Here is a 20,883-nt window from a genome sequence, read left to right on the forward strand (position 1 = left end):
AGATTTAGCGGCAGCGACCACGATCTAATTATCCTTCTCTTTTGAAAGCTTAACGCTGAGTCTGCTGCCCAAGCCCAGCCCTGTTTGGCTGTGGATGTGCTCTGGCTCCCAGAAGCCTTGCAGGGTTTTGCAGATACTGAAGGCTGCATCACTCTTTCCAGACATCAGATCGGCATAAATTTTGGCATTTCACTGTATGATCCTGCGAGTGGGCAGGCTGAGTGCTGCCCTACCTCTGCTGATGACCAGGAGGACCTGTCCCAGCCCAGTTACCAGATTAGATTCATAGCATCTCTTCAATTGGAAGGCATCCTTAAAGGTCATCTGATCTAACTCCACTGCAGTGCACAGGGACACCCACAGCTCCATCAGGTGCTCAGTGCCCCATCCCCTGACCTTGGGTGTCCCCAGGGAAGGAGCTTCCAAATTCTGCTCGTGTTGTGGGTGGTGGAAGAGCGATCCTTCACACTTCACTGAGAGACAAATTAGGATACTAAACGCTCTTTGCATTTTCACAGGAGGCTGGCATAGGGATAGGATGACTCTTCTTGGTGCTCAGGATCGAGCTAACCCGTGTTGTTTTCCACCTGCCCACTTTCTGTGCTGTGCGGGAAGATCCATACTTGCTGCTCTTTATAGCTGGAGCCTGCACATTTATTTTTTTCCCCACTTCTCTTTGGAGAGCAGCCAGATCAAAATGGCTGTGATCCAAAGCCAAGAATCACTCCCTTTGCTATGGAAATGAGGACTCAGAGGCTGTTCACCATGTGTTCATCATGGAGAGCTCCTGCTAAGAATGATGAGCTGTAGGTGGGGGAAGAGGGCAGTGAAGGTGTGCTCAAACAAATCGGTTTGGAACAAATAGGGGTATTTTGGGATACTTCTGGCTCTCTGTGATTTTAAATGTCAGTTGTGGAAAACAAGAAATTTCAAATGCAAAAAATCCTGGGAAATGGTAAAAATGAGGGAAATAGCATAGTAGGATTTTATTACTGGAGAAAATAGAGTGCTTGAGAGGGACTTCCTTATGGTATTCAGGTGTTGATGAACTAAAGGAGAGATATAATTATCCAAGCTATACAAACAATCCCTCTTATTAACCGCCCTATCCATGTTCTTAGCATTAAAGCAGACGAATCAGAAAACCCCTGCATGTACCATATGTTGATGGTGGGCAGTTTGCTGCACGTTAACTCCACCAGACAGCTCGAAGCCCTCTCTTTACTTTCTTCTGAAACATCGGTGGGATGAGAACAGGCTGCATTCCCACCAGGGAGCCAATGTGACCAGCAAGGCAGCGTGTAGCTGGTAGTGGGGATGGGAGCAGCACTGGAAGCCCTCAGAACCAGTGCCAAGGGCAGGACTCACAGCAGTGGACCCAAAGCTCTGTGTCCCATTGCCATGCAGCACTAATGGCTCGCTGGGAGTAGGCCCAGCCTCTCTGCATCTATGCAATAGATTAGCAGCTGGGTGTGGAGCTGTGTTCCTTGCATGCTACGTCTCCGCCAGTCCTCAAGCAGCAATAGGACGATGCGTTTTGTTTCTTTCAGGCACCTTGAGCTGAAGTGCTCCTGGGTCAGGCTTTGCTGAGGCCTGCTGAGAGCACAAAATGGCGCTGGCGGGCCGCGCTTCGTGCTCACATTGCTGCTGCTTGGTGGCTTCCATTGCGCTGTGCTGTCGCTGGGTGTGCCCAGCCCAGAGCAGCCCTGTGGTTTTAAGTGCAATGTGTGGCAGAAAAGTGCGTTGTGCAACCGCACTAACTGACAGAGGAAGCCTAAGTTCATCTGGAAGGTGACAGTAATCATTAATAAGTTGCATCCAGCTTTTTTCATCTGGGAATTGTAATAGTTCACAATGTTTTGCATTTAAAAATTACAATTGCTTTTTTTTTTTTCTTCTTTTTTTCCTATAAGCTGCACTGGCACAGGATGCCCAGAGAGCTGGTGGTGCCCCATCCCTGCACACAGCCACGGTCAAGGGACGGGGCTGTGAGCACTGCTAGAGATGTGTGCCCATTCCAACTCAAACCATTCTACAACCCTGTGATTACAAAATGGTGTTTGTGGCACTTCTGTATCTTCAAAATGACGGAATTCATTTGAGAGATTGAACAGACCATCAGAAAGCATCCTTGTTGTGCCCTCACCTGGGCAGAACCTTGTGATGGCAGGGGGCAGTGGGGCTGCATGGTGCTCAGAGGGATCTCATGAGAAGCAGGCAGAGTGCTTTTTTTCTTTCAAACACCTAGAGCGGAGCGTTTCGCTCTATAGCTGTCTGTGACATTAATTGTAACGTTTTTCTTTTCTTCAAACACCGTGTGACTGCTGATTTCCCAGCTCTGATGAGTGCTTTGCTCCAGTTTTGCAGCTCTTTGTAACCTCACGACTACAAACGGCGCTCGTTCTGCAGTCTCTTTCAGTGCTCTCACGCAAAGACGCTGCAGTCAGATGGATGCACAGCCTTTCATCACCAAAAAGCAGAGATGCACATTTGCACCCTGCTCAGTCTCTCACTTGGGCATCAGCCTGGGTCTGCAGGGAGCAGCTTTGCAAAGCACTGTGGCTTTCCCAGCGCTGTTTCCACATGGGAAGTTTCTGGGAAGCAAGACAGGAGGTGGATGCTTGCTTCCAGGGTTGGGATTCATGCGAGGTCCCCTACCTGAGTCTTCATCCAGCACTGGAATTTTCCATGCTGGTCAGTTTCCCTCTATTTTAACTCAAGCCTTCTTGAAAATCCTTGTCTCAAGAGAAGTGCTACAGACACGCTAAGTTAATTTGAGTCATTAGGTTGTTTCCATTACTCCTTTCTGCCTAGGAAACTTTAATTTTTTTTTTTTTTTTGTGAGATTTTGGAGTGAGAAGAAAGAAGTGGAAGCTGGCTGACATGTGGAACCACTTCACAGGAACACCGGATTTTGAGAGCTTGCATTTTTATTTACGTCTTCTGGACCCTGTCTGACTTGAAAGTAAACAAGTTCAATCCAAGCCCAGATTTATCCCTGAAAATATGCGGAGACTTGTCTAAAAACTGCTTTTAGGATTAGGGACTTCCTTTGCTGCAGAAAGAGCGTCTACAATAGCAGTGCTGACACTTAACCAGTGAGCTCCTTCTATGAAACAGCCTTGAACGTGCGGTTTGGTTGTGTCAGGGATGAGGCAACCTGTGTTGTTTTTTAAATGTAAAACAACTTGAGAACTTAGCAGGTCTGCAGGAAGCTCCCTGTGAATGCAGCAGTGTGTGAAACTGCATTGTGTAGCGGTGGGGCCGGGTGACAGCGAGGTGACAAGCCCTTGACTTGCCTTCTGACAAGCAGCACATCCCTACGTGTGGCTGACCACCCTCTGCCATCCCTTTTCTCTACAGACACAATGAGGCGAGTGGTACGACAGAGCAAATTCCGGCATGTGTTTGGCCAGGCAGTGAAGAACGACCAGTGCTACGATGACATCCGTGTCTCTCGCGTCACTTGGGACAGCTCCTTCTGTGCTGTGAACCCCAGGTTTGTTGCAATCATCGTGGATGCGAGCGGCGGCGGGGCCTTCCTGGTGCTGCCTTTGCACAAGGTGAGTGCTGCTGAGTTTCTTGCTGTTAACGTGCTCAGCTTTCCCTTGTCACTTCAGTGCTTGTTTGTGAGCGGCGCTACGGCTGTGAAGTCTCTGCTGTGTTGTGACAAACGTTGCTCGGCTGTGCCGTGTAGGAACACATGTAATGCTGCTGGAATCAGGGTAACGCTTCCCGTGCATTAAACACAGTAAATAAGTAGTTTGCTCGACTGATCTAAAGCAAATCTTCATGTCAGAGGTTTCTGAGTAGAACTCGTGCTCTTCCTAAAGCCTCTCTATTTGTGCTAGCTGCAGTCAGGTTTTTTGGCCATTAGGATTTGGCTCCTTGAGCTTCGTGAGAATCACTAAATTCAGGAATGCTTCTTGCAAACCAGAATGGAGTGGGTGGCACAGCTGGGTGCTGCTCCCTGCAGTGCATGTGCACAGCCCTTGCGACCATGGCACAGCTGGTCTGGCTGCTGCTTGTCCTGTCGTTACACTTCTGTTGTGTGGTGTGAGACGAGAACTAGTTCAGTGAGACAGCAGCTCCAGGGCTGTCACTGCTCTCCCAGCCCGTGTGGCTCTGTCTGGGCTCTGACACTGCAGCCAGGTCTTGCTAGCCCTTAGTACCTGATGCAGAGAGAAGCAGACTAAGCTTCGTCTTAGTCTGTTCCTTACTTTTTCTGTGCCAAATGCTGCTCAGTCTCCAGAAAAAATCTCACAATGAGGCTATATGTACAATTTACTTCTCTTTCCTTTGAATATTTTTGTAGCTCCTCAGGCCAATGCTTTGTAAAGCACACAGAAATGATAGGCTGCTGCCCACCGGATACAAAAATGGCTGCATCAAATAGCTGGAGGAAGCTGTAAAGATTGCCATGGAAATCTCCCTGCCAGTCTCATAATTTTATGGTATAAGACTGTACAAATGAGCAGGAGCAGTGTCTGAGACTGAAATAAATTCTTATAAATTCATTCTGCCCCCAGGTATCACGTGGAAAAACCACAGTACATCTTTCATCCTTGCAGGAGAGTGCTGCTCTCCTCTCCCTTTCTGATGTGCTGGCGTTTACCACAGTCAGATTACAAGAATGCTAACCTGAAAACCTTTGACAGGCTCTTGGCCACCCCAATCCCTTCATGTGTTCATAGTTAAAAACAAAAGCGAGAAACATCAAACCTAAATGCATTACTTCATCTTAGTGATTTGTTTCCACAGGAATTTTTTCTCCTTTGAAAATTTACAATGTGTAAGATGGATAGCTTGATGAGATAGAAGGGAAATGAATGTCCTTGAGAGTGATAGGGGATCGTACTGACAATGTTTCTTGCTCTCCTCAATTCTGCGTGTTTGATGCTTCTGAAATTGCACGCCTGGCTTCGTTTATGCATTTAGTGTAAATTCTTGCCATGTTAGATAGAATCAGTAGTCCAATACTGATACAAACTGATTTTAATACAGACTTAAAGCTGAAGTATTTTGATGGTGTTGCTTTACAGAAGCAGTTAGATTTGGGTTCATAACCCTTTAGAAAAAAGGGTTCTTTCCAACAGAGGAGCACCAGATCAGGAAGCGTGCTCTGTGGTGTGTTCCAGCATCTCCTGGTGTTTCCTCATTCTTTCAAATCCTTCCTATTTTTTGTTTGAGATGGCATTTTGTATTTGTGTGAATCAGGAAAAAAGAAAAGCTAGTATTCCTCTTCAGTAACATTTTGTCTTTGTGACCCTCACGCCTCTCTTAGCCGTACTCTCCAAATGCTCTGTCTGTTATCAGCCCTTTTTCCTAGCTCTCTGTGCAGATCTGTCCTGTTATAAATAGCAGAAGTGACCAGAAGTGAATACAGCATTCTGATGGAGAGTGCATCACAGGAGCAGACGTGGCAAGTTCTCACTTCTGCCTTGCTAGCTATAATGAAGCAAGCCAGCCCCCGGGCTCTTCTACAGCTCTGCATTTTGCTCATCTCCTCAGCAGCTCTTTGCAAGCATTCTGGGATGTGGCTGCCCTCAAGCTGTATGTCCTGCTCCTGCCCAAGCCTGGTCCCATATCACAGATTTGGGTTGGAAGCCCCTTGCTCAGTTGCTGTGACATTGCATGCCTTGCAGCTCAGCCCTGCCAGGACAGGCTCCTATTTTCCCCTTGCTATGTGTTATTATTTGGTGGCTTGTTTATTTTTATATATTTTTTTCATTTAGTCAGTGATTCCTCCTGCCATCCTTTGGCTTCACTTGTGTCCTCAGCCACATTCCTGCTCTGTTTTCCACTTCCCCAAGGTTCTGATGTGATAAGGTTTGGGCATGGCTGGTTGCTGAGGACCGCTGCTCTCAAATCCCTCAGCCTGATGATTTCTTTTGCAGCACAGCACGCTGTGGGCTGTGCTCTATCACTTCCTGTGTTCCTCTTTTATTTCTGCCTCTGTGAGCGATGACACTTGCTCCTTCAGCTCCCTGAACGCTCCTCCCTCCCCCCCGCCATTCTGACTTCTGATTGAGTCCATTTAGCACAGGTGTTTGAGTTCCCACAGCATAGTGCTTGCTGTTTTGTTCTGGAGATGAAAGCAGTCCTACACCTTGCCTTTGGTATGCTTTTAACGTTTAACACCTGATGCAGCTCCAGCTACAGGGAAAGCAGCCCCCTTCCACCTCCTGGGGCATCACTGTCACAGTCTGACCTCCGGGAGCTGTCAGCACGGCAAAGGCCGCAGGAACCCCGCGCAGCACCGGCTCCATGCCCCGCTTTGCGGCTGGTTCCCCAGCACTTCACCCCTCCGGGGCCCGCTGTGCTTTGCGGGCGCTGCCGGTTCCGGGCCGCGCACGTGTCACTCCCCCGCCCTTTCCCGCGCCGCGCGCGCGCGTTCCCGCGCCCGCCGCAGCGGCACTGCGGCGACCGCGGCTTTTTGCCTTATATGGTCATGACAGCGCTCGGGGCCGCCGGCAGCCGCCGCGCTGATTGGCGGGGGCCGAGCCAATGCGCGGCAAGTGCGAGCCGGTTAACCGCTGCGTGGCCGGGGCTGCGGTCAGCGGAGTTGGGTGCCGCCGGGCTGCTGCGTCGTCCCGCCCTGTGCGTGGGCCTTCCGGGATTCACCGTCCCCGTGCGCCAGCAGGAGCCTCCAGACTTGCTGGGAATTGCGATTCCCGCGGGTTGGCCGCTCTGCGGGGCCATCCGTAGGTGAAGTGCTTTAATCTGTATCCATTATGGAGCGCAGATAATAGGCTAATTGGAGTGAGCTGTGCGCGTCGGGGAAGAAGAGTGGAAACAGCGCGTTTGCTGCAGATTGTGTGTGATGGGCACTGAGCAGAGCGGTGCAGAGCAGGACTGCAGAGCTGATCTGGGATCCTGGTCCCAGTGAATGTGCAGGGAGGGAGCCCAGTGAGGAGGTGTGCACCGATCCTCACAAGCAAGCTGCACGCAGCTCCTTTGGAGCCTGCTCCTGCAGCTCCATACAGCTGATAGCTGGGAGTTTCCTGATGTGCTGGGAAAGTGGCTCACAAACACCGTGGTGCTGGGGCTGTGCTTTGTGGGGACTGGGGACCATTTTTTTTCCCCCTTCTGCAAAATCTTTGCAGCTTGCAAAGAAGAAAGTGCTGCTGCAGGGAGTTCTCAGTTGTGGTGGCAGAGCGTGAGCCGTTACATAAAGCCTCCAAATGGGAAGTGCTGCCTTTCTACCGTGAGGCTGCGGACTTCTTCTGTCTCTCTGAAGGCCACAATTTTTTCCCCCTAAATTTTGCTTGGATTCTCACACAGCCCCAAGCAATGGTGTATGTTGAGTGGGGGAAGATGAGAATTGAAGACAACCGTGCAACAACTAGATAAAAAAAGCAAGATATTAATGGTTTTCATTTATGACCATCAGCTTTAGTGCAGTGGATCATCAGGTTCTTGATGAACTAAGGAAGAGCAGGCAGGCACTAAAGCTCCAGAAATCTTACTTCTGTAGGAAATTGAAGGGCAAGCGTTGTTACCCCTCTGCCTTATGCTCAGGTAGAGCTCAGTGCAAGGCAAGGCTGCTGCAGCTCTTCAAGCCTTGTGCAGCACTGAGGGTGGAAGCTGAGCTCGGTGGCTGCAGGCAAGGATGGAAGGGATCGCTGCACTGAGCCATCAGCATCTCTCTTCATCATCTTCCACATTAGCTGTGGATACTGTGATTGGTTTAGCAGTGACTAATGGCTATTTGTCACGGTCACGAGAGAGCAGTACACTTCCATTGCGTCCCATATTATTTTCCCTGAGCGCTACGTGTGTGGCCAGCTGCTGCAACCAGAGGTGGAAGATCGGTGCCCAGAGTGCTTCACTCCATCCAATTTTGCAGAATTGGGGATTGTCACACGGCTCAGGGAAGACAGGTAGCGGTCAGTTTGTCTTTCAGTCTTGGTGCTTGCAACCTGATTTCTTTCTTTAGACTTCTGCAAAGTGAGGGTGGTGAAATCGCTGCTCCTTGTGCAACTCAATGCCACTTCCCTCTTGGTGGTGGTGAGCATAGCCTGGCCTGGGGGAAGCAGCTGTTCCCAGTGATATTTTTACCACCATCTGGGGGCTGTTTCCTGCAGCCAGTCACCCTTTTCTGGCATAGAAGCAGTTGGGAGACAATCACATTAATTGATAAAACTGCCGCTGCTGGGAATGGTTATCCCGTGCTGCTTATCTGACCCCTATGGATTTAATAACAGAGCTTTTTGTTCTTATCTGTCAGTTGTTAAGGGCAGCCCACCCCTGCTAAAGGACCTGAACTTTGAGCGTGCTCCAGCTCAGCACCATCCAGCACACCAGGGCTGGTCCTCAAGGCTTTTTATGGCTTTTATAACTCTTCTCAAAGCACAACTTTTAGAGCATCAAAAGCTGTTACGGTGAAGCGTCGCTCAAGCAGAGCGGTAATGGATTTTGAGAAGGATTTAATTTCTTGAAGTCATACTGAGTTAATTTTAAGCTCTGTATCAGCGCTTGAGGTTTATTTTAAATCCTTAACTAATTAAAAGATTACATTAAAAAAAAAAAAAAAAGAAAGAAAGAAAGGAAACAAAACCAAACTCTCAAACCTGGGAGGACTGCGGAAGCACTTTAGTCCAAGAATTCACTTTTGACTAACCTCCCCCACCCCAAATAAATCTTAAAGCCTTTTTCTGCATAGTGGCTGTGCAGGGGATGGGGCTGCCCATTTCTTTTCCTTTTCTTTATTCCTTCATTAAGAATCTTTTTCCATAGGTCAGTCCACGTGCAGATGGGAGAGGTGTGCAGTACAAGAGATGGATGTCTGCTGCTGCTCACTGTAGCATTTTTATTTACTTTTTAACCTGAATTTGGCCATTCAGGAAACGTCTGTTGTGGTGTTCCTGTGATTTAACTCTGAGTCTGTTGGATCTCTGTCTTGTTTTCTCACCAGGAGAGGTCTGGAGGTCAGCAGTCCTCCAAAGCCCACATCCAGCTTGTTTCTGACCCTCCAGCTTTGAGCAGGGAGAGCCTTCTGCATGGCAATCAGCAGGAGGAGTGCCCAGCTCTGAGGCTGAGGCTGTCACCACCAAGTGGTAGAACTGAAATGCCAACCATTTCTTCCACATATTTAAACACAAGAAGTGAAGAATCTGTCCCAAAACATTCCCTCCCTGCCTCCCGTCAGCCGTGTTTTGCTGATGCATCCATGTGGGCAGCAAAATCCTTTAGGGGAGGGGCTGCAGTTCCTGGCCCTGCAGCCATGGGAATCTTGCTCTGGCTTCAGGATGTGAAAGGGGTGCTGTGTTGCCATTGCTGGATCCATCTCATGTGGGGTATTTTGTTGGCTTGTTCTGCTGGGGAGCTGACTTTGGTGGCACGCTGGTGGCACTGAGGTGTGCCATAGAGGCGGGTGGGAGTCAGTGAGGGCGTCGCTGTGGCAGTCGGTGGATCACTTTTGTCATTTAGTCCTGTAACACAGTGCTTTGCTTCACTTAACTGTGCCTTAAATGCTTTCCATCTCAGCAAAATGCCTTTGGGATGAAAGCGAGCAGGCTTGGTGAATTCAAAGCGCTGCAGCACCCTGCAATTAGAGCTGCAGCCTGGTTATCTTTAGCTGTGGCTGCCCACTGTCATGAAGCACGAGCAGAGCTGGCTTGCACCACAGGATGTCTCCAAGAAGAAAGTCGCCGGCTCGTCTCCTCTGTTGGTGCACAAGATAATCCAAATGCCATAAAACTGAATACCAAAAGCCTCAGTGAAGCGTTAGGAGGAGTCTTCTTCTGTTGTTTGAGATGTGCTCTGTATTGTCAACATATCACAGCTCTCCTCTTTGCTTTTCTCCTCCAGACGGGCCGAATTGACAAGTCCTACCCAACGGTGTGCGGGCACACAGGACCAGTGCTGGACATTGACTGGTGTCCCCACAACGACCAGGTCATCGCCAGTGGTTCTGAGGACTGCACTGTCATGGTGAGTGGACCTGCTTTCATGCTGAGAGTGATGCTGCAAATGGTGCTTATGTTTCTGAATGCATGTGGCTGTCTCCTGTCCTGATACCAAAGGTAGAATCCTTTCTGCTGGAGGACTGCTTATGGGCATTCTCTGTAGTGGATTTTGGTTCTGCTTGAGAACTGAGGTGCCTTCTACCTTGGCATCCAACTTTCTGGTTTTCTCTTGGGCTAGTAGAAGAGCAGTTCTTCCTCTGGGGATCTGATGTTTGGGAAGGGAAGGAAGGCAGCGTGCCACTCAGTAGTGGCTTGGTTTGGTTTGCAGTGCTTTACAGAAGGTGGAGGAGGTTCCCAATCTCAGGTATCCAAATGGATGTGGTGGCGTGTGCTGCAAAGCCGTGGAGATTAGAGGGAGGAACAAGCTATTCTGCTTTCATAATTGCTTCAGCCCTTGGTTTAAAGTTGAAACATCTTTTCCTAGTCAAAGGTTGTGAATAGATGTCAAAAGTTTGGGATTTCTTAAAATGTATTTTTATTTGTTTAAGTATATTAATAGCGATCCAATTTTTACACCTGCCAGCCTTGGTCCCCAGTCCTGTTTTACGCACTGAACAATAGACGACCTTGCTCAGTGATGGATGTGGAATCCTGTGTATGCAAACACAGCAGAATAAGTGAAAGAAAATGCTTGTAAGATGAAATAATGCCAAATAACTTCAGTGATCTTTGGCCATATTTAGAAATGCTGTAGGCTGAATGTTATATTGAAATCTTATTATAGATCATGTCAGATAAATTCCTTTGCTTCTGTTCATCGTTAAAATGTTTGGGAGGGGATTCATCCCAAGTGGCTTATGCTGGGACAGCATTGCCTGTGATCTCTCTGTCTTGGAAGCCAAAGCATGTTAACAAAGCTTACTATATTTAATATTAAACAAAACAACAAGCTTCTGTGTTTGTAACAGTCACTACTGGGCTAGAACTGAGCTTTGAAGGATGCTGTTTTGTTCCTCTAGAAACCAGAATCCAAAAGGGCTGTGAGTCAGAACGAATGCTTTCTGAAACATGAGCATCAACAGAAGCAGACGAAGCTGTAGTCCATAGCTGCTTTGGAGAGGCAAGATAAGTCACTAATCCAAGTGCAATGACAAGTATGTTGCAAGGCTCCAGAGGGACTGAATTGTGGAGAAAAACTGACAGTGTTCAATTACGAGTTGTCCACACTCTCCTGGTGAGCAGACAACACCGTCCACACAGAGCAGGGCTTTGTGTGCTCCAGGGTCACTGCCCATCCTGTCCCCACACCCCGTATGTGTGGCTCTGGGAAATGGTGGCTGTGAAATTGCACTGAAAGCAGTGGAGGTGAAATCGAGGAGGGCTGGCTGAAAGCTCAGCTGAGCCTCTTGTTAGGTCTTGTGTAGTTTCTGGTGGGCAAGTCGTCTGGGACACGTATGAAGTGGGCTGGACAGAGAGCTGGAGATTGTAAAGAACGCGGCTGGCCTGCATTGCTTGGGAGAGGAACTGGATGAGCCGGTGAGCTGAGCTGTCCCAGCTTTAATTGCTTGTCTGGCTTGGCACAAGTTGTTCCGCATCCTGTTTTCCTTGCTTTTCTTCAGCAGAGGTTTTTGGAGTCCTGCTTCCTGAGCAGCCTGGCGCTGAATAAACTCATCTTAATTCCTTTGAGAGATATGTAGCACTTCTTCAACTCTGAACTGTTCATTAGCCAACAGAAAATGCAAAAAACAGTGATGCAGTGGAGGGAAATGATGTGGCTTTTTGCAGAAGCACCAGCTGCTTTTAAAAAGTAACTTAAATTGTCAGAGGCCATCTGTATGTTGACACTTAAGGATTTAGGATCTGACCCTGTTCCACAACAGGACCCATCAGCATCAGCTAGGCTCGTGGTGAGGGGGAGAACGTGGCTCTGAGAATCCATCCAGCCAAGCAATGAGAAAGGTCAGTCTGTAAGGTGAAAATAGCCTGGGAACTGCATCTGAGCAGGTAATTATTTGGGCTCATTAGGGCACTGGAAAAGCAGGCATCTTTTTTTTTTTGATACCAGTGGGGCATCCCCATCTTCTCTGCTCCACACTGTTCTCAGAAAGACTTCTTTGAAAACACAGAGGCATGCGGATACCTTCTGTGGCTTCTCTTTGAAGAAGGATTCTCTTGTGCCAACAAATCAGGAATTATTTAAATATTCATGCCTGGTGCTCTGCTGAATGACTGTAACGTACTGAAGGCTGTTTAATTCAGCTGGAAAACGTTTGATTCTGGAAAGGCTCGTAAATGGTATCAGATGGTCCTTCTCAGATAGGAAAAATTTGCTTCATCAGAAGGTGAACACTAATGATCTTCTTGTTAACAATCAGAGAAGAGTTCATTCCACGGAGCAAATTGGTTTCAAATGAAAGGAGAGCCCTTGCAGCAGTGAGAATGGCTGCTCTCTGCCTGCTCCTGCAGGGATGCAGGTGAAAGCCTTCATTTGATCATGCAGTGTGAAGGCGTCCACGTGGGAAGCTGTGCTGTGCCCATTCCATCCCACACAGGGAGGTTCCCTCCCCACGCAGGAATGCTGGGCCGGGTCGCTCGGGAGCACACCCCGACCTTTTACACTCCTGGCTTTTTTGCAATACCGAGCAGGATTATTAGGTCAATAGTTTGTGTAATCTGCAGGGGATTACACTGGCCTGCAGCTGCTGTAAGCTATAGGGGCTTTCCCTCTTTTCCTTGAAGGAAAAAAACATATCTCTGTCCTCCAGAGGCTTCTTAAAAATCCCTTCTATTGGTTTCTGCCTGCAGTTCCCCCCTCTCTCCTCTCCCACCCTTCCTTTGGTGGTCCCCCACAGCTGGAGCTGTGGCTCTGAAAGCTGCCCTGGCTCAGGACAGCCATCTGCTTGGGGTGAGGCCACATGAATTTGGGGCAGAGCAGTGTGGAAGAACAGCTTTGTCTCTTCGAGGGGAAGAAGATGCTGTGCTCGTCAAGGTTTGCTATTTCCAAAGACTCCCCAAACTTCGGGATGAGCAGAGCTCTGGTTCCGTGCCCCATCCTCAGCACATCAGCCTGCCTCTGGCAGACTTAACTGTCCTGGCCTTTTCATCTAGAGGAAAAGCATTTTGGGTGGCTTCTGGGTCTTGTTTGTTTCTGGTCCTCTCCTGCCTGTGCCCCAGGTTGCACCCACGGTCCCTGTTGTTCCTGCACAGCCCCCTCCCCAGCACTCCCACTCCTCCCTGCTGTCTGCCTCAGGCAGCAGCTATTTCCTGCAGCGTAGCATTCGCACTCAGAATCATTAAGGCTTTGGAGGTGGTTCCTGTGAGACCTACGTAAAATAATTACATTAAGTGCCAGTGCCAGTTTTAGCAGACTGACTGAAGCTCTGAGCTGCTGTCAGCAGACGTGCGTTAGCTGTTGCTGCTGTCAGGCTTTTATTCCCTGGCTGGCACGAACAAAGCTGCTCCTATAAGAGCTGACAGCTCTCTAACCTGGAGTTACCTTGTCATGGGCAGGTGCACTGACTTGTTGCAGTGTGCAAGGTGTATTTTGCTCTCAGATGGAGTCTGCAGTTGCTGATGCTGCCGTGCTCTTTTGTAACATGATGAAAAAGGTGATTGCTGGTGAAAGCCAGCACATGCCATCCTGGTGCTGTGGGTGCAGCTGGGATGGCTGGGCAAGAGGAGATGGGAGGGTTTGAAACCCTGGAGGGTGCAGGCAGGGGTGCAGCTGCGCTGTTGAAGTCATTTGGGGTTGTTTGGAAGTGAGCTGCCCTGGTTCTGAAATCCTCTTGGAGTCATCCTGCTACCTCTGACAGATTGCTGGGCACTGCGGGCAGGGCTTGGCAATCCCTCTTCTCCTCCAGAAAAAACGAACAATAGAAGGGAAGGAAACGTGCTCTGCTGCTGCCACCTACCTCCAGCAGCTATAAGTGCTCAGTTGAAGGCTTCTCCTTTAATTTTTGTTAACATGCCGGATGTAGGTCAAACTCAGTTCAAATATGGTTGTCCAGTGCTAAATGGCAGCAAAAGCTTTGGTGGGCTGCTCCTTCCCTGGGCCACAGGGATGAATCTTCTCCCCTGTCATTGCCCATTGCAGAGGACACCACCTGGGCTCAGTTTAGCTGTTCTGGCCCCACAGCTGGGACTGCAGAGGTGTGATCAGAGCCCTGGGAATGCTCCCCCCCCGGCTGGCACTGTCCTGACCAGCGGAAGGATGTGGAGCCATGTAGGTGAGACAGAAAACAGCCAGCATTTCTAAAGAAGTCAACCCCAACGTAGCTGCAACTTCTTCTTTACGAGGGACAAGCATAACTTGAAAGGACAGCAGCTGGTTCAGGTGGAATTGAGCAGCGAGGCAATGTTTTCTGAGCCCTTTGCAGGCAGCAGCTGACATGTATGGCTCTGGGATGTAGCAGTGGAGGGGATTCATGGTGTGACCAGCCATCAGTCAGGTGCTGTGCTGGAAGGATGTTACACTCAGCCTTGACAAAAGTCTCCTCCCTCTGTTTTCCCATTTATGTGGAGAAGTGACAACCTAGGCTTCTGCTGTGGCTTGGCACAGGATGCGTGAAGCGAATGACTAATGTGCTCATCAGAAGGATGCCCTTTGCCTCACCATCTTTCCTTTTCCCCTTTTCCAGGTATGGCAGATTCCTGAGAATGGGCTCACGCTGTCCTTGACAGAGCCAGTGGTAGTTCTAGAAGGCCATTCGAAGCGAGTGGGCATCGTGGCTTGGCACCCGACGGCGCGCAACGTGCTGCTCAGTGCAGGTATGTGGCAGTGCTGTGTGGGCAGCAGCCATCCCCGTGGCATCCCAATTGGGTGTGTTGGAGGAGAGGGAGCTGATGGCTCCTCCTGTCCTCTCCCAGCTGCTTCAGGGAATCACAAGACCCGTGGCAGTTCCTAGGGACACTGTGACATGTGGCTCACAGCCCCTTCCTTGGCCTTTTATTGCCCTCAGTTTACAGGGGCGAGAAGCAGGAAATTGGAGGTATGAATTACAGGATTACAACTGTTAGACTTTCTTTGATCTGCAAGTTTCGTCAGCTGAGAGGCGTTCATATGCACTCTCCTCATCCCTCTTTTCATGTACTTCTTATAAAAGGCCTAACTGTTCCTCCATTTTGCTGTCAGCTGTCCCAATGCCTGGCTCTTCATTCCACAAACTTTCAGTATTTTCCAAATGGCCTCCTCGACTGGTACAGTTTATGCAATGAGATTTTTTTGGCCACTGAAAAACAGTCAAATCATTATGGAAATAAAATGGAAAGTCGTTATCCATTAGCTCACTCTGCAGCTTTCACAGCATGACCTTTAGCTTGGAGTGTAATAAAAGCAGCAAATGGTTTCAGCTGGGCTGTCAGATGAGCTGTGTGTTTTTGGTAGATGTAAAGGCTCTCTGAGGTGCTGGTTTGGTTTGGATCTGGTTTCCCCAAAAATGCTTTGATGCAGACTTTGTGGCAGTTAAATTAACAAAGCTCAGTGTGGGAATGCACGAAAGGAGAAGGCAGCTTGCTCAGACTCCTGCTGTGTGTGTCCAGGCAGCCTGGCCGGGAGGATACCATCAGGTCACTGCAGCCTCCAGGCTTCCTCTTGGTGGCACCAAACTGATGTTGGATGTCTATTGGACTGTTTAGGAGTGCACAGGGATCATTATGTTCCCCTCAGTATGTTTTCACCCCTCCTTAAGCATTAGGAAGCATTGCTAACTTGCACGTTGTGCTTTTGTTCTCTTCTCTGGGATCTTATGGCTGCAGTCCTGTTCTTTATTTTGCTGTCATCTTGTTCAAGGCTTTATTCTTTTTCTTCTTGCTGTTTGGTCCTTGAACAAAACCACCTGCCTAATGATTCTCATGAAACAGCTGACCTCAGCTTTTGATGACTGCTGTTTTTCCCCCCGCTATGTTCCGCTGTTTCTTCTACTGTCACTTGCCTAATTTTCTATCCACGCCACTTTCTGCTGCAAATCTCTATAACCTGAGAGAGCAGTGACTGTCAGCCAGTGCTGTCATGTGCAGAGCTGTAAGAACATCACCTCTTTGCCTTCTCTGTCCACTTTGTCCCCTGTCTGACCCTGTATTCAAGTGAGGTGGTGCTGCCTGGGGCGCTGCACACAGAGCACACTTAAGAGACAGTGCCCGAGGCACTGCAGCTGCAGCAGGTCTTATTCCTTGCTCTCTGCTGCTGGCTTTCTTCAGTTCACATCACGGCTGTGATTTTTTAGCTTTTATTTTCTCTTTCAGGTTGTGATAATGCAATTATCATCTGGAACGTGGGGACAGGTGAAGCCCTCATCAACTTGGATGACATGCACGTGGATGTGATCTACAATGTGAGCTGGAATCGCAATGGCAGCCTAATCTGTACAGCTTCCAAAGACAAAAAAGTTCGGATCATTGACCCCAGGAAACAAGAAATCATCGCTGTAAGTTTGTGCAGTCATTTCACTTCAGCAGAGAGAGCATATAAAGGAAGTACCTTTTTTTCCCAGTGCACACCACGTTCAGTCATCTTCTTCAAAGTGAGAAAGAAATTACAAGAGGGATAGCAGTGCTTGGAGGATTTGTCTGGGTTTATTGGAATTAGTGTTTGAACTGGGATTTGAGGGCTCAGTTTTAAAACCTGCTGGAGTGTAATTCCACATCTAATCCTTTTGCATAATTACAGTTTCAAAGTTGTGTATGCAGAACAGAGATTTAGCAGACTTGTATGCATTGTAGCTTGAGAAGAAGCCTTCCTTCAGCCTTGTAAGAATTGGATAGGCAAAGCTGAAGCATGCTGGCTGTGACCACTTCTTTTGTAGCTTAGTAATGGCTTTCTTCCCTCAAGCATCAGGCAGGGGTGGCTGGATGTTGCTCCATATAGTCAGCATCGTGAAGGAGCAGCATGTCCTGCTGGCATTCTGTGCAGTCAAAAGAGAATCACCACCAGTGGGGCATTCTGCTCCTTGCTAAAGGCTGTTCTTCACATCTATTTCAGGAGAAAGAGAAAACCCATGAGGGAGCCCGGCCCATGCGAGCCATTTTCCTCGCTGATGGAAACATCTTCACGACCGGCTTCAGCCGCATGAGCGAGCGGCAGCTGGCCCTCTGGAATCCAGTAGGTTCTTGTCCCACGACTGCTGTGCTGTTGTAGTGCCCAGCTGAGCTGGTGACCAGGACCTACAGTCAGCTGCTGTGTTTGGTTGATCTACTTGAGCTTCTTCCTTCTCTCTGACCCTACTCAGACTTCCTGTGCCAGAGCTTGTTGATGTTATTTGGACTTGATGCTCGCTCAGGAGAGGAAGTGGGTTTTCTTCTGCCAGCCCCTGCCTCACTGAGAGCAGAAGTGAAGCTGGCAGCTGCACGTCTGAAGTGCAGGGAGAGTACTTGAGTTGCACAGAGCAAGACAGCAGCAAATCTATCACACTGGCACAGGATTCGCACTAACATGACTGCATCCTATCTTTCCCCTTAACTTGACCCCCTTGCCTGGGGTCCTGCTCTGAATGTGTCTTGTGATTAAAACATCCTGAGGGAATGGATGAGCTTGTAAGACATCAGCATTTGTTACTCTAACACATAGAGCCTTCAGGGTGGAGAAGCCGAGTGTTCTCTAGCTCCACAGAACTGTTAATGATGCAGATCCTGTGTTCATATCAGCTTTTCCATTCTTTGGTAACAATAGGATTTTCTTTTTCAAATTTCCAGAAAAACATGGAGGAGCCAATAGCCCTTCACGAGATGGACACCAGCAATGGGGTCCTGCTGCCATTCTATGACCCAGATACCAACATTATTTACTTGTGTGGCAAGGTGAGGAGAAGCTTTTAATAACCAGGCTTGTTTAGAGGTAGACTGATTGAATGAATGATGCTGATGAAGTTGTAAACAAATCTGAAAATTCCAGGCTGCTTTGATCCTCACTCTGCAGGGCTACACAGAGCCTGTGAGGTCTGCACTGTGAAGGCCTGGTGTGTAATTGGATGTTTCTATGAGATGAATTCATATGGGTAAAGCTGCTCTTCATTCAGCAAGTCAGATGCTTTCATTCAAACATCTTTTGTTGGCGTTGACCTGAATGTTTGTGCGTTAGCATGGGAGGAAAGTGCATTTTAGATTGTGTTATCCTCACACTTGAAGGTGATGGAGCACGCAGCAATGCTCATGCTAATTTTGTGGGGTTAGGTAATAGAAAACTGGGGTCACCTGTGCTCCTTTCTAAAAGCAATCTGTTGGCATTAAGTGCTCTGGAGTGCCCACTTCTGAGTGCTGCAGCTTTGGACTTCCTACGAGAGGAGCTAAAAACAAGAAGAGGTGAACAAGTAATTAAAAAGGAGGATCCATACAAGTAAATCCAATGTAGGCCGCTAATGGGAAGCACTTGTTCCGTATGCCTGCTACCTCTCCTGCTGTTTCAGAGATGCCTGCGTAGCAGGATTCACTCTGGAGTGATCTTTTTGTGTCCTGCAGGGTGACAGCAGCATTCGCTACTTTGAGATCACGGATGAATCCCCCTATGTTCACTACCTCAACACCTTCAGCAGCAAAGAGCCGCAGAGGGGAATGGGGTTCATGCCAAAGAGGGGCCTTGATGTGAACAAGTGCGAGATTGCCAGGTAAGGAGAAAGGCTGATCCCAATCTCCAGCTTGGATGCAGCAAGCAGGTTTGAAGCTGTCTCAAGAATTTATTGTGAGCAGCAGCGTGTGCAGATGTGGTTCAGAATCACCAAGAAAAGTAAGGCAAAGGAAAGCACCTCGGGGGTGCAGGCTGATGTCTGCAGTGGCTCCTGGCATACTGCTGGTAGGGAATGTGCTGGAGGTGGTTTCTGAAGCTGGTCCTCCTCTTGTTATTAATGAAAGCAGGAGAGTCAGAAAGGAAGCAAAGCCTTCAAACAAATTGTCTGCAGCATATGAATTTTCCAGTAGCAGTGCCTCAGTGGCTGAGCTGAGGGATTGGGGTTTGTGTAACTGGCTCAGAGTAAGGCTGTGTAGTGAGCAGGACGCTGCTGGTGCTGTGGTACCTGGAAATCACTTGTGTGGTGCTTGTCTCAACAGCCCAAGCAGCGGGCTGTGCCATTCTGATGGCCCTTCTGGCCAGAGTGCTCTCTGAAGTCACGCAGTGCCTAGGAGGGAGTTCTGCACGCACACAGGTAGCTTTCTCTGGGCCTTACAAGGGCTCTGCTCTAGCGCAGCCCTGCTGTGACTCTTTAGGATTGCCTCTGCTTCTCAGTACACTGCTATGCATGAGCAGCAGAACTGAGGCTTCCTCTGCATGGCGTGTCAACTGTCCTCCCTCCAAGTCGCACCTCTTCTTCATTATTATTATTATTATCCTTTTTTTGAAAGGTTCTTCAAGCTTCATGAGCGGAAATGTGAGCCCATCATCATGACAGTCCCTCGAAAGGTGAGCCCAGGATGCTGCTGGCACGGTGTGCAGCACTGCTGCCTTCCAGCCCCAAAGCTCCTGACCCACTCATTTCTCCTTGCAGTCGGACCTCTTCCAGGATGACCTGTACCCCGACACAGCTGGCCCAGAGGCAGCGCTGGAAGCAGAAGAGTGGTTTGAGGGGAAGAATGCTGATCCCCTTCTCATTTCCTTGAAGCATGGGTACATTCCTGGCAAGAACAGGGATCTCAAGGTGGTCAAGAAGAATATACTGGATAACAAACCTGCTGCAAACAAGAAAAGTGATCTCATAAGTGCTCCAAAGAAAGCAGCTGATGCCTCAGACGCCGTGAGTAAAATCCGCAGGTTTATGGGGGTGCAGGCCTGAAATTGTTTGCCATCCTTAGGAACAGTTCTAACAGAGCTGGTGTGTGCAATTCCAGCACGCTGGGATTGGGTCAGGCTGCTGTCTGCAAGGAGGGTTTGCATAAGGGATGTGGTTAGCAGCATGAGTGGGCTGATGGTTGGACTTGATGATCTCAGAGGTCTTTTCTAACCTTAATGATTCCACAGTGGGAGTTCAGCATGCTCGAGCCTTGCAAGGCTCCCATCCAGAGAAGTCCCTTTGCTTTAACAACTGAATTCTGCGGGACCGAATCCTGCCATCTCATAACGAATATATGCTGTGTCTTTCCTTCCAGCAAAACGAAGCCAAATTGGATGAGATTTTGAAAGAGCTGAAATCCATAAAAGACACCATCACCAACCAAGACGAGCGCATTTCCAAGCTGGAACAGCAGATGGCGAAGATCGCAGACTGAGCGGGGCTGGCGGGCGCTGCCAGCCCAACACATTCCAGTTCCCCGGTTTGGCCAGCAGCAGCGTGCAGCATTCCAGTACGAGCTTTCCTGTTCTCCCAAATTCACGTCAACGAGAGCCGATGATTAAAGCCAAGCTTTTTAGTGAAAGAATTTTTTTTTTTCCCTGATGTTTTAATGAATTTATGTGACTGTGTCAAACAATTCAACGAGAATAAGTGCTACTTTTACAGTCTTTATTATTTTTTTTTTTTCACAGATGTTATGAATTCTTGAAAAGAAACCCATTCTGACTCTTTCCATGTTGTGCCCAAATATCTTTTCTAGATGTAGGGACCAATGCCACATTGTTCGTAACCATTTATTTTTTTTTTTAAAGTTGCCAAAAAAAAAAAAAAAAAAAAAAAAAAAAACTTTCTTTTTTTTTTTTTTTTTTTAAGTTTTATTTGCCACTTTGCAGTATTTGTGTTTTAAATTTAAAGGGACAGCACTGTGTGTGTGTGCGCGTGCGTGTATGGGGGTGTTTATACTGTTTAGAGATCAGAACTGAAGCTATTTTGTATACATCTTCAATGTTGAACAATCAGATCGGCTTCCCTCGCAGTGTGGCTGCTGCTGAGCCCCTCAGAGGTGACTTTCCTGCCTTCCTAATGCCTTCTGACCGTGGTTGAAAAATATATATATCGTTCTGAACGAAGCGATCCGTGCCGCAATGCCTCTTCTCCTTTGTACGCCCTGCAGGACTTCTGAACCAGCATCGTGCTGCCCTTGGAAAAGAGTATGGGACCAT

At 48.5% G+C, this 20,883-nt stretch overlaps 1 protein-coding gene across 2 annotated transcripts in view; it reads left to right on the forward strand.

Annotated features, from left to right (window-relative positions):
* CORO1C (coronin 1C) overlaps positions 1-20,391 on the forward strand; it is a 37,352-nt gene extending 16,961 nt beyond the window's left edge. For both annotated transcript variants that reach the window (XM_042865852.1, XM_042865853.1), the window contains exons 2-11: positions 3,364-3,563; positions 9,814-9,936; positions 14,549-14,678; positions 16,152-16,333; positions 16,888-17,007; positions 17,598-17,702; positions 18,360-18,505; positions 19,236-19,293; positions 19,379-19,624; positions 19,977-20,391. In XM_042865852.1, the coding sequence (XP_042721786.1) occupies positions 3,364-3,563; positions 9,814-9,936; positions 14,549-14,678; positions 16,152-16,333; positions 16,888-17,007; positions 17,598-17,702; positions 18,360-18,505; positions 19,236-19,293; positions 19,379-19,624; positions 19,977-20,096 (1,430 nt within the window). In that variant the 3' untranslated portion in view covers positions 20,097-20,391. The remainder of the gene's footprint in view (positions 1-3,363; positions 3,564-9,813; positions 9,937-14,548; positions 14,679-16,151; positions 16,334-16,887; positions 17,008-17,597; positions 17,703-18,359; positions 18,506-19,235; positions 19,294-19,378; positions 19,625-19,976) is intronic.
* The last annotated feature ends 492 nt before the right edge of the window (positions 20,392-20,883 follow it).

This window comes from Lagopus leucura, unplaced genomic scaffold (assembly GCF_019238085.1).
Source record: "Lagopus leucura isolate 7727_CA_CO unplaced genomic scaffold, USGS_WTPT01 Super-Scaffold_806, whole genome shotgun sequence".
Classification (NCBI taxonomy): domain Eukaryota; kingdom Metazoa; phylum Chordata; class Aves; order Galliformes; family Phasianidae; genus Lagopus; species Lagopus leucura.